The sequence below is a fragment of the Berghia stephanieae genome, chromosome 10 (assembly GCF_034508935.2).
Source record: "Berghia stephanieae isolate SIO BIC M18660-M18661 chromosome 10, UCSD_Bste_1.3, whole genome shotgun sequence".
In the NCBI taxonomy this organism is placed as follows: domain Eukaryota; kingdom Metazoa; phylum Mollusca; class Gastropoda; order Nudibranchia; family Aeolidiidae; genus Berghia; species Berghia stephanieae.
The window spans coordinates 28,680,094-28,693,792 of NC_088369.1; the positions used below are offsets into that span (position 1 = coordinate 28,680,094).

At 36.1% G+C, this 13,699-nt stretch overlaps 1 protein-coding gene across 26 annotated transcripts in view; it reads right to left on the reverse strand.

Annotated features, from left to right (window-relative positions):
• LOC144980931 (uncharacterized) overlaps nt 1-12,755 on the reverse strand; it is a 48,687-nt gene extending 35,932 nt beyond the window's left edge. For all 26 annotated transcript variants that reach the window (XM_078928899.1, XM_078928898.1, XM_078928895.1 and 23 more), the window contains exons 1-6: nt 12,535-12,755; nt 6,502-6,646; nt 4,142-4,271; nt 3,868-3,973; nt 2,990-3,126; nt 2,171-2,304 (exon numbers count right to left, since the gene is read on the reverse strand). In XM_078928899.1, the coding sequence (XP_078785025.1) occupies nt 2,171-2,304; nt 2,990-3,126; nt 3,868-3,973; nt 4,142-4,271; nt 6,502-6,646; nt 12,535-12,754 (872 nt within the window). In that variant the 5' untranslated portion in view covers nt 12,755. The remainder of the gene's footprint in view (nt 1-2,170; nt 2,305-2,989; nt 3,127-3,867; nt 3,974-4,141; nt 4,272-6,501; nt 6,647-12,534) is intronic.
• Between the last annotated feature and the right edge of the window lie 944 nt (nt 12,756-13,699).

The following is a 13,699-nucleotide window of genomic DNA, read 5'->3' on the forward strand; positions in this document are numbered from 1 at the left end:
TATGATTAACCGTCAGGAGTTAGTCAGGAAATGAAAACGAGGCTATGTTAGGGGGCTTTGGCGAAACCATGATTTTGTTTTAAAAAATGAGATAGGAAAAGTAACAAGAGAAAGATTTTTGATATGATCCAAACTCAATAAATTAGCGATAGAAATTACATTCTATTACATACACAGACATGCCAACCTGTCGCACGGCTTTGAGGGATCAGAAACATGAAAATGAGTCATTTTGACCAAAAATGAGAAATCCATTTAGCATACATTTTCTTTTTGGAAACAAATACAATAAATTCACTAAAGCAAGTTAAATCCAATGTATTCAAGTTCCATAATTTTGTTTTCATATTTCTTTCTTCTGTTTTTTTTTTTTGTTTTTTTTTGGTCTATCTTATTACTTTTTTAAAAAGATTTTAAAAATCTGAGTCACTCTGAATTACCTCCCTTTAGATTAAGCTTAAAATTCAGGACCAATGTCCAATTGACAAAGTTTTGGATCCCCCAAAAATTTCACATATTTTAAATAATCTCTAGACTGAAATTCAAGGAGAAAAATATAACCAAAACTCTCTCATGACTTAAAATATGCTCACATGCAAATCAGGATAATGCATCAAAAGTGGCCATTTAATAATTACCTGAAGGTAAACCATATCAACATAATAATAAAAAGGTAGATGAGATGAAACTTCTGACAAAAAAACTATAAACTTTAGAGGCTCTTCACAAAATAATAATAATAATAATAACAACAATAATAATAATAACAATAACTATTAACAGAGCTGCCAACCCCATCTGAAGAGAATGTGTACAATGGGACCTCAAAATGGGGAAGATTACATAAAAATGGGTACAATTCTGAAATCGACGGAAACCAACAATTGTGAAAGTAAGAGGAAGGTATCCTTACATGAAGTCACACCACACAAGCTCAATTGCAGCAACAATGATGTTCCCAAGACTATAATCCAATCCTTTAAGAATTCTACCTCCCAGCATGAAGATCATAATTGGTCAAAAAATATATGAATATCCACTTGGTCACCAAGGTTTCTCAATTGGCTAGTAATAATATGAAAAATAATAATAATAATAAAAATAATAAAGAAAACTGAAGTGACTCCGTACATTGAAAATGGGTACAATCTTGGGGGAAATGCATACAAGCGTACAATCGCTGAAAATGCGTACAAGCGTACAATTCCGTATTTTTTGCGGTAGGTTGGCAGCTCTGTATTAATAATAATTTTAAAAACATAATAAGTGTGTATTATACAAAATGAAGATTATAACATTCTTTGTGGCCATTACCACAACTAATAGCTGAAATGCGGAACATTATCTTGCATTTGTGGGATCACAAGATAATTCCGCAAAATATGGAATGGTAGGCATGCCTGCATATATGGTTTTTACTACCTCAGGTAACTGAATTCAATACTGTGACCATGCAACTAACTAAAGATCCACCCCTCCCAAAGCTCAAAGTCATTAGTTGTCAATCACTTAATTGTGATCTGTGAAAGCAGGTTAACTAAAAATTAACAAATAATAATAATAAGTTCATATTGTCAATAGAATTCTACAAAAATGTGTTAAGGGAAGTGCAATTTCACTATTGCAGAATTACATTTCTGAACATCTAATATCTCTTTTGAGCAAATGCAATATCACAGCTGAGACATTTTTTTACTTTTATTGTAGATATGATGCCTCAAAAAAATTTTCAGAGAGAGTTTGAAGTTGATATCTTTTAGCAAGGTTCCTAAACTAATAGTTGCTAAATTTTACAATGCAGTAAAGTCAAACATTTTCTATTCAATTGGATCACGGTGAGATCTATTGCATTTACTGACTATAAATAAAATTAATCTCATTTTTCATAAAGATGAAATGTCAATGATATTTTATAAGCTAGTTTGTAGTCTTTTTCGCAAGCAAATTTTGATATAGAACAACAAACATCTTGACTCCGGAGTTATATTTTTTCGGTTGCGGAATTATAGTACTGAAACAACTAAGACAAAATATAATTTTTAAAATCTTTTAGAAAGTGAAAGTCAAGGTATCACACTAATGGAAAAACTAGACTAAACAACTTCATTAAGATTTTGATTTTTTTGTCTATAGAGATATGGTATCGTGAAATTGCTCAGAAACAACTTACTGTGGTGGCAAAGATTTGCGTGTGATTCGTTTGAGGTCAAAGTCATTGTTGACCATGATACCTCGCTTTCTGTCTTCCTTGATGGCCTCTATATGTAAGTACTTCATGATATGCTGCTTACCTTTGGTGCAAATCTGGACAATGACAAAAATGAATAATATTCACATTGATTTACATATGTGGGGATCTGGGACAACTCAACACTACACAAACAACCCTTCATTCTAACACACAAAGTATTGATTTATTAAGCTCTTGGCATGTCCAATTTCCAGCCTTTCAGTTAGAAACATGCAATATACTAAAGCTTTTTCCTGTCTTGGAAAGAAAAAGAAAACTACTAAGCTGTGTTTAATCATTAACTTAACATTATAAAAATCTGCAAAATATTAGGGGAAAAAGGGAGGAGAAAGAACAGGAGAACCAAAAAACATTTTTTTTTAATTAATTAATTAATAACAATAATAATAATAATAATAATAATAATAATAATAATAATAATAATAATAATAATAATAATAATAATAATAATAATAATAATAATAATAACAATAATAATTTTAAAAATTTAAGACATAATAAAAAGGCAAACAAAAAACAAATTGATTCTGATGAAAAGTTGGCATTAATGGTGTTGCAACTTTGAAAGAAGGACCCAGGACTAAAAGGATGAAAAAAACAATAAAGATAAATCAAATAATCAAAATGTTATCATATGCATAGCAAACCCTAATGATTATAGTATAAGTGAATTGAAACTTTATCAATTAGAAACTTGAGCAAGAAAAAAAAAAAACAAAAGGAGAAAATAAAACTTACATATGCAGGAGGGGATGATAGGGGGTTATTGGCCTGGATCAGCAATTGCAGGGATTCCATTTTGCGAAAGACAGTGGGTATTTTCTCAATGCGATTACTTGAGAAGTCCAGTTTATAAAGGTGAAGACGACTAATTTCTGGTGGAAAATATACCAATAAAAACATACAATATGGTTCCTAATTGATAAAACATTCGTCAGACAAGATTGAGCAAGAGTGATTTGTAATTTGTGTGGGCACAATTATAAATAAAACACATATTATAAAAACATGAAAATAATCATAGTGCATTTCAAATTTCATCAAACTTTATAAATATTACCCCAAAAGGCTAAATGGAACCAATAAGGTCAGTTTACAGATGAGATGTGGTCACGTGATATCCATGCTGAGTCGGTTGTATCATGTCTATGATTGTGTGAGGGTTTTCGTCAATAAAATCACCTGTCCGCTATTTACCACTAAGCCAACTTTGATTTTGAAATATGATTAAACCAGCAATAACCATTTTCTGATTCACTGTTATTTATCAAACAAATGCTGAAAGAAAAAGAAATGATGGTATTGTGTTTGTGTGTGTGTGTGCGCACGCATACACGGGAGAGAGAGAGAGAGAGAGAGAGAGAGAGAGAGAGAGAGAGAGAGAGAGAGAGAGAAAGAGAATGAGAGAGAGGGGGGCATCTTATGTTAATTAAATAATAATAAGCATTTGGATTATGACTAAGTAATGCTGATGTCTTTTCACAGTGTGGAAATCATTTTTTTTAAAGAAAAAAAGGGGGATTAGATTAGTCATAACAATTGTGTTACATTTTTAAAGACCCCAAAAATAAAAATAAAAGGGAAAAATCCCAGGAAAAAAAGATGTCTCTACTTACCAACAGGTAATTCAACCAAGAAATTACGTCGCAGATTTAATGATCTCAAGGAACTTAGATCACCAATTTGCAGAGGAAGATGGGAAATTTCATTACAGCTAACATCCTTTTAAGAGAAAGAGAGAGAAAAGAAGAAAATTTAAAAAAAATCAAATTAAAGATATCAAATTGATGATAAAAAGTAGACCTAACTGTAATACAATGGTCACTTGATAAAGTTACGACTAGTAAACATTTTTCTTCACACTCTCTATAAAAATAAAGGATTACATACCAAATCCATAAGGTTCTCAAGTTGTCCAATTTCCTCTGGTAAGGAAACAAGTTTGTTGTTACTTGCAAACAACACCTCTAAAGACGTGAGCATGCATAATGCAGGTGGAAGGACGGTTAACTGGTTGCGACTGGAATAGAATGGACAAGATTTAATAGTAATGGCAATGAGGTGGTAAATGTAGTGGTGGTGGCATTAATGACAATGATAATTTGGTGGTTGTTGTAGTGGATCTAGTGGCATTGCTAGAGATGACACTCTGAAGGTGATTGAGGCTTTCCTTGAAATCCTTATATGGAACTTGAAAAAATGTTGCTCGTAACGTCGTAGCTGAGATTTTTAGCTCCAGACAAAAGAAAATTTCCATTTAAACCAAAGTTTGGCACCTCTATGTGTCAGCATTATCTACTTGAAATTTCAGAAATACATAATTTCCCAGGGAGAAAGGAAAATTTACACTAAATATGACCCAGTAAAGTCTTAACTGTGTAGGTGTGAGAGAGGTATTTATGAGAAAACTTTTTAAAACAATGCAGCTTCTGAAAAAACATGTTGTCCATGACAATAGTGGTGGATTTGGGCTTTGATATAAACTACAAAAAAATTATTTAGCTGTACATGGTGGTTGTACGGTTAAAGTCTTATGCCCTCCATATAAAATTCTGCAGACTCTAACTGTGTAGGTGTGAGAGAGGTGATATTGAGAAAACTTTTTAAAACAATGCAGCTTCTGCCATGTTGGTCACAAGGGTAGGGCTGGGATTGGGCTTTAATGTAAGCTACAAAAAATAATTTTACCGTCCATGGTGGTTTAAAACTGTGACACACTCCATATACAGTTCTGCAGCTGGAGCCAAAAAATTGTTATTCTGCGAATTTTTCTTAGTACTATGGAAGGTCTGGTGTGGTCATATGATAACCGAAACATATTTGTTTACTATCTGCTTCAAAGCCAGATATGTTTGTTTTTAAGGGTTTTAATGCGCCTGCGACACATTTAGGTCATATCAGCGCCAGTAAAAAGAAAGAAAATGGGATAGTATAAAAAATCTAGAATTACAATCAGGGAAGATAATGGCAATTTGTCAAAAAGGAGGAATAATTTAATGGATTTTTTTTTCTAATTAGGGGGAGTCAAACATTCTGGTTCTTATTGATGCAGGCCAAAGGTCTAGAAAACTGTTGGCAGAAGATAAAATGAGAAAACTGAACTATTATGGACACGTTCGAGACACAACACCATCCAAAAAACAGTGCTAGAGGGAAAAGTAACTGGCCAAGGAATCACCAAGGAAATCCTGGATAAGAAATGTGGAGGCAACAACTAGTAAAAAGATAATCGACTGCTCGAAAATGGCCCTTGAGCATGAAGAATGGCATTCCATGACAACCTACTTACAAATAAAGTCTAGACTCATTTACCCTCTCCCCCACCCCCTTTCTTTACAACCATCAATGACATATGGCGCCAGTTTGTCTAATAATTCATGCAACTGAGCACAGGTGTCAAAATATAACACAAGACATGACGGTGATTTTTTCACGGATCTACCACTTGACCTGAGCTTTTATCAGAGGAAAATGTCTCACAAGGAAAAATCAGCTGAAAATTTCTGAGAAAATCCAAAAATCCCAAAATTCTGTGGAAGATTATCATCACTGTACAATTAAAGAAACCTAAAAAAAGTAAGACAAAAGGGAATGGTACAAATAAGGAATATGTGTAGATTCCAAGAGCATACCATCAATATACTTAGTTTGAGATCACCCAAAAGTCTGATCCAGACACAAGCACAAGATCCCACTAAGAGGAAGGAACTTAATTGCTTACATTATAAATTCAAAAATACAAATATAATAACATATAACAGAGAGATGATTTACAAGGAAAAAAATATCATCTTCCATCTGTTTCACTTCCAGCCAAGTACAACGGGCAGGACAAAACCATGTAATCTCAATCCTCGACAAAGACAGAGGCAAATTGGAAAACAGCTATAGAGGGATAGAAGACAAAGTAAGTGCCTCCCTGCCCACTATGGGAGGTCAGGAACCCCCCCCCCCCCTAAAAGCCAGATAGTTTTGCCACTAAAATTTATTTATTTCAATATTTTCAACAAGAGTAACGTTTATCCTGAATCAGTCACAGAAAAAAGAAGAAGAAGAAGAAGAAGAAGAAGAAGAAGAAGAAGAAGAAGAAGAAGAAGAAGAAGAAGAAGAAGAAGAAGAAGAAGAAGAAGAAGAAGAAGAAGAAGAAGAAAAGAAGGTTATATAGCAAAAACAATCATTTGTAAATGACATTTTAACAACTACATTCAATAATAAATCAATATATGATATGTTAAAGAAAGCAATCTCACCTGAGGTTAAGATGAGTAAGAGCTTGAAGCTGTGATATTGCATCAGGGATTGAACGGATAACATTGTGATAGCAATTCAACCTTTCAACATACAGGTAATTACATACTTCTCCAGGTACATCTGCCAGTCGATTTCTTGAAAAATCTGATTTGGGGGGGGGGGGGGGGGGGGTACATAATAAATAACATGAAATCATGAAATAAACAATCAGACAAAGAATGTAACAGTAACAGACCTCACTGTTTAAAAAGAACAGAATCCACTTACTTATTCGTGGCCTGCGCTTGTATGCACACTGCCTATCATATGCCTCCACAACGATCTAACCTCAGCCCTCCTTATGTACTCTTGAGTTTGTAGGGATGTTGCTCGTTGACAGCCTCAAACTAGTCAGGAATGTCAACCTCTGACGACTACGAGATCTTTTTCCTTCTTTGTAGCCACTAAGTGTTAGGCTTTCAATGTGCCTTTGTTGCTATACATGGCCAAGAAATCTTTTTTCTAATGGTTTTCACAATCTGTATTGGTTTCCCTATTCTACAAAAAATTATTTCGCTTGTTATTCTACTTGACCATTTGATGTTAGCAATCTTCTGTGCAACCACATTTCAAATGCTTATAGGATGTTTTGACATTCCTTGTCTGGACTGAAGGTTTCACATGCGTATAGGAGAGATGAGAGAACATAAGTTTGGATCAGCTTAAGTTTCGTCTTTAATTTCATGTTGGTGGCAGAGATGACTGGTCTTATCATTTGCCCTCAGCACAATGAAGACGAAACCTCAATAGAATCAACAGTAGTTTATAAAAGATCTCATTGATATCATAATAATAGCTAGTTTTCACGATTGATACAGATACAAACTGTGTTCACTCCCCTCACCCCACAGTAATGAGTGAAAATTCTAACCATATATAGTAAACAATTGAAAGTTGAAACTAACTTTTTAAAGAGAAAAAACGGCATGTATTTTAGCAAGAGTCTCTCATATTAAATGTAAAAAAGCATTGTTAGCGACGTGTACTTTTTGGAAATCCGAGTTCTAGTGTGAAGTGTCATTCCATGCCACATTGGGCATCATAATAATAGTAGTCAATGATTGCCATAGGAATAACTTGAGATAATAAAAAACTTGCCACGTAAATAAATATAAAGGTGGGTAGTTCAACTCTCTGTGTTATAATAATCTGCTACAAATACAAATTTTACTTTTTTCACCTCTTGTAAATAAAAACATGATTATCTTAATTATTATTTATCCAGAAAATCAGCAGCAACGATGACAATTATTTTCATCTAATTTTAATTATAACTTCAGTCCATCTTGGACAGGAACTTCCAGTTCAGAGTCAAACAGCTTAATAATCACTACGCCTCAGATCCACTTGACTTAGATATTTAATTATGTCTACTAGAATTTTTTTTTAAATTGGAATGCTACTTTCCTTTTGTTATTTTGAATGTCATATTAAAAGCTGAGCAATATCTATTATTATGTTAGGTATCTCTCTCTATTATTATTAATATTAGTATAATAGTGCGATATCTAGTCACTTCGATTTATTTTAATTTATTGAAAAGTACATAAAATTGATACAAATTAAAATAACAATAATGGTATGATTATGAGTATGGTAACTATAATCAATTGGGAAGTCCAGTTAGTAGATATTTAAAAGAAAAGATATTTAGCCTCTCCCCAAAAGATGAAAAAGCAAAGCTACGTATGCAGTCCATGAATTGGAAAAAGAAAACGCACCAAAATACCTAGGAGTCCATTTTGACCCAAGACTAACATGGAAAAATCAAATCAGCAACAGTCAGAAAGTTGGGGTAAAGCGAACACAACTCTTGAAAAAACTAGCTGGAACAACTTGGGGAGCTAGCTCCGATATACTGAAACAAACTTACACAGGATATGTGAGACCAGCGCTAGAATACGGGATATCTGCATGGGGAAACTGCTCCAAAACTCAAATGGAAAAACTGGACAAAGTGCAAAACAGCAACATGAGGATAATAAGTGGAGGAATGAAATCGACACCGATACATGCAATGGAAACCATAACAGGACTTACATCTCTATCAGAAAGAAGGGAATCAAAAATTTTGAAACAATACACAGACGTGAAAACAATGACAGATCAGCCTCTTCACGCTAGAGCACAACAAAAGAAAACTAGGCGGCTGAAAAGATCACACTTTATTGAAAGAGCCCAGCAAATTGAAAAAGATCACGAACTTGACGAAATAATGACCCACAAATGCAAAGCAAATATCAGAGTACCAATTTGGAAAAGGCAAAATCACTTGAAAATCAAGACTTCCGTTGGTGACATTTCAACAAAACAAAAACACGGCGAAGAAATCAAGAAGTCTGTACAGAAGTGCATAGATCAAACCACCCTGAAAAAAAATGGACAACAATCTATACAGATGGTTCATGCAATAAAGAACACACGTGCGGGGGCCTGGGAGTGCACATCGAGTACACAAATGGTCAACAAAAGGAGATCAGCAAACCGACTGGTACTCGCACTTCAATCTACAAGTCAGAGGCAGATGCAATCCATGAAGCTGTTAAGCAAATCCTCTCAGAAAATGAAAAACCAAGACACATAGTGATTTTAACAGATGCTAAGAAAATTCTGGAGGATATAATGATGTCCTTTGCGGATGATATAGACGCCTTGGTGGAAGACCTCATGAAGCTAAGCAAGTTTACCAACATTGTACTGCAGTGGATTCCAGGACACTGTGGGATACTTGGAAATCAGATCGCTGACCAACTGGCAAAGGCAGGCAGTCGCATGCAGCAACCCTCCCCAACGTACTCAACAGGAGAAATTAACAAAATGGCCAAATTTATCCAGTCTCAGAGATGGAGAGAGAAGCACCCAAAATACAACATGAATGACCCAATCAAGGTGCTCGACAGAAAGGAACAGGTCATCATCTTCAGACTGAGAACTGGACACAACCAGTTAAAGGAACATATGTGGAGGATGTCCAGAGCAGGTGCCTCTGGACAATGTGACTGCGGACTTGAAAATGAAAATGGACATCATGTCCTAATGGAATGTCCAAGGTACAACCAGTTGAGAAGGAACTTCTGGCCTGACCCAACCCCATACTCAAAGAAGCTGTACGGCAGTGAGGACGACCTCAGGACCACTGTGGGCTTCATTCACCAGACCGGACTGACCATGTGACGTGACGGGAATGAAGAAGAAGAAGAAGAAGAAGAAGAAGAAGAAAAGAGAAGAGGTAATAAAACCCTTTATATATAATATAAAATAAGTAATAAAAAAATTCAAAGTAAATGTGGTCTAAAGTCTAAAGGAAAAGCCTTTCTAACAACTTTTCACAATGTCCAAATAAACTCAGGACAAAATGTTACATTCATTTTTCGGATAGTGTTAGAGGGGCAACAATCCTCTACAGTCTACCCCATGCCCATATCAGAATCACTGTAGACTACAGTCACTCTGTTGTTGATATTAATTAATTAATATAGAGTTATAAGAGGCAGAGGGTCTGTTTCCTCTTCTGAACTCTTCTTTATTCTTCGAAGTGGTTATTCAGAGTCGACTCTGGATAACTGTAGGCAGTTATTCAGAGTCGACTCTGGATAACTGTAGATGGTTATTCAGAGTCGACCCTGGATAACCATGTGTACAGATATTTAGAGCCGAGTAGCCTATCGAATTATCGAGTTGAGTTCTTGCGAGATGAGTTTCTTTCAATTTGATACCAGTTTACTACGGTTATTTTGTGACTTTGGCAATTTTAGTGCCAAATTCTTAAAACTTGGCGATTTTTCAACTTCAGTCCCTTATAAATAATAATCTTTAATCAATTGCAAAACATATTCCATCAACAAAGCAAATTTAAATTAGCTTATAAACAACCATTTCTTAAATCGATCAGCCTAACTTATTATCTCTCTATTACCAAATGATATCTATAAACGTAATATGAAGATAGAAGGGTGGCTGAGAGAGAGAGAGAGAGAGAGAGAGAGAGAGAGAGAGAGAGAGAGAGAGAGAGAGAGAGAGAGAGAGAGAGAGAGAGAGAGAGAGAGAGAGAGAGAGAGAGAGAGGTAATTAATCGATTTTTATTTTTTTAAAAATTGTTTTATAATTAGACACAAGTTGTAATGAATTCTATTAACAAATTCAGAACAATCAAACAAAAACAAAACAAAACTTAAAAAGGAAGAAAAAAAAAGACACGCTTATAAACCTTATAAAATCGTCAAATGAATGTATTATCATGTTACAGCTAAAAAGTACACAAATATTTACACCCATTTGCTCCATCCCCTTCCCTTTCGATCATCTTCTCATTCATGGCCACCATGTGTCTTGTAGTGTCGAGCGGAAGTCTCGATGATACCTCAAGTCATCGGCCACCAACACTCAAAACTTCCCGATATCGATGACCAAGGAAAAGTCGGGAATTCCCGAGAAGTAGCACTTCAACTGAGCTTTGGATGGCTTTTTTGTATTAAAACTTAAAATACATTAAATAAATTCACTTTGTATAATAATAAAACATTGATACCTATAACCATTTTGATCTATTTACGACGTTTGTGTTTTGTTAGCTGTTTAAAATATGATATAACGTCAATACCCAATACCAATGACTAGGTATTGAATGAAAGCACCGATGACTAGAGCGATGCTCGAGACTTTTTTGAGTCTCGAGACTCAAAAAAGCATCGAGACGCAAAAAAGTCTCGAGCTTCGCTGAAATCATCGCCGACGAGAGAGGGGTGAACAATGCAGATAGTACACATTGTTAGTAACGCGTGCGTCGCTCGCGCAGTATAGTCTCGAGACTCGGGACTCGGGACTCAATACGAGAAGCATCGACGACCGAGATTCTCGAGACGAGAAAAGCATCGAGAACTAAGTCGAGGTCGGGACCTTCTCGGTACTCGATGACCTGACTTCTCAAAACCTAAAGCATCGGTGACCTTTTGGTGACCCGGATGCCCTCCCCTAGTGTCTTGTGCTGCCTTTGACATTTGGTGCCAGCGTGTCTAGACTAACGTCATAAATAGAGGAGTGTCACCAAAATTAATGCAACTGAGCAGAGGTGTCAGAAAATGATAGAAGGCATATTATTGGGTTTTTTTCCCCTGAACTACCACTGAGCAGAAAATGTTTGACATGACAAAAAACAACGGAATATTTATGAACAAATCCTAAAATCCCAGAAATCCGCGGAAGATTATCATCACTGGTCCCCACTTTATTTTTTTTAATATTTCTTTTTTAAATTTTTTTTTGCAAAATCTCGACAATTTGCAAAAAATTGCAAATTTTGCGGCCGCAATGCAAATCACCGATGCAAAAAACTGCCATGACAGAAGAGACAAGAAAATACCAAAAAGTAAAACGATTTTTTTCCCCTAGGGTTAAACAGAGGTGGGAGAGAAGAAAAAAACCCAGAAAAACCGTGTGGTTGGTAACTGGAAGTTCATCACTCATAACGGTCTACAGTTATTCATAGTCGACTCCCCGAATCTGAATAACTGTAGACAGTTATTCAGAGTCGACTCTGAATAACCGCAGCCTTATTCTTAGTCTTCAATCAGTTCCACTCTCTGCCCGCACTGTCTTTTCGCAGGCACATTGGAGTTAGAGTCCGAAAAGCCACGGGAGACTATTCAGACTCGAATCGGAATTGCCAATTCGATGACAGAAATGTCCTTAGACTTAGACTTAAGTCCTACTCACTCACTCACTCACTCCTACTTGATTATGATTGATAAAGAAATGAGAATGAGAGAGTGCCCTTCTTCACTGACTGTTACTGTCTGTTAAGATTTTGTCTGTAATCCGCTGACGTTCCTTAACAATAACTGTGCCCATTTACAATAAATGCCAAAAGTGTAGCCTTTGCCTCAAGGGTTACCGACATACATTCCATCGTCTGCTGGACTGATCAATTCCAAAAATAACGTTCAAATTTAGAAGTGCACTTCCTCAATCTCTAAAACGAAAATGTTTCAACTCACCAACATGAACAGTGTCACTCAAATCATATTTATTGCATATCTTTGGAAAGTCTCTCAATTTACGCCCATTCAGTATTATTTCCCCTGTGGTTTGAGCATCGTCGAACACACGATCAACAGGCCGTCCTATCGACGGAGGGCTTTGAGGCCCCGACCCGTGAGAGGCGGCCATTTTGTTTTTCATTTTTCTGTCCGTACGGAAGTTTTCTTCCATTGTCATGCGTATTGAGGAGAAAACTCCATGAGTCATTTGAAAGGCAGGCAGGGGGGGGGGGGGGGGGGGGGGGGGGGGGGGGTGGGGGGGGGGGGGGGGGGGGGCTCTATGTAAATAAACAACAAACCAAAATAAAAGCCAGGCCTAATAAAAACTAGATATCTAGACGAAATTTTCACTTCGTTTTAATATTTATTTTGATCAACGTATTCTTGTTTGCAGAGTTAGATGCGGATAAAAGAAATGGGCAGTAAGATGTTAAAGTATAGAACTAATAAAGCATTATTACTAGATAGTCTTGATAAGAGTCTAGTACCAGTTTGAAAATAAAGCAATTTATTAATATCTTTTTTGTTTACATAATTTTTAACAATTTGCAAATTTCTTAGAATGAGCAAAATGACGAAAGGTATACAATCTCTCTCTCTCTCTCTCTCTCTCTCTCTCTCTCTCTCTCTCTCTCTCTCTCTCTCTCTCTATCTCTCTATCTATCTATCTACCTATCTATCTATCTCTCTCACACACACACACACACACACACGCGCGCGCGCGCGCGCGTGCACACGCATCCTCTCATAATATTTCTCTTTTAACTTTTCCCTTTCTATTGCTACCCCCCCCCCCCCCCCCCCCCCTTTCACCCCTTATTTCCTTTCTTCTCTCCCTCTCCACTTCTTTCCCTCTATCTCTCCCGCTCCGTCTCTCATTTCTCTCGATTTCTTCTTGTTAAACACTTTCCTTCATTTTGTCTGCTCCCTTTACCTCTACTGTCCTCTTCTTTCACTCTCCTTTCAACTCTTTCTCAAATCAAATTCAATCCCAGCCAGAGACAACGTAATAATGATAATATACTATGTACTCTTTGCTTGTATAGATCTCAGACTTCCCTTTTCTTCTTTCATCCTCTCCCTTTCTTTATCCCTCTCTAACTACCTTCCCCCACCCTCCCCT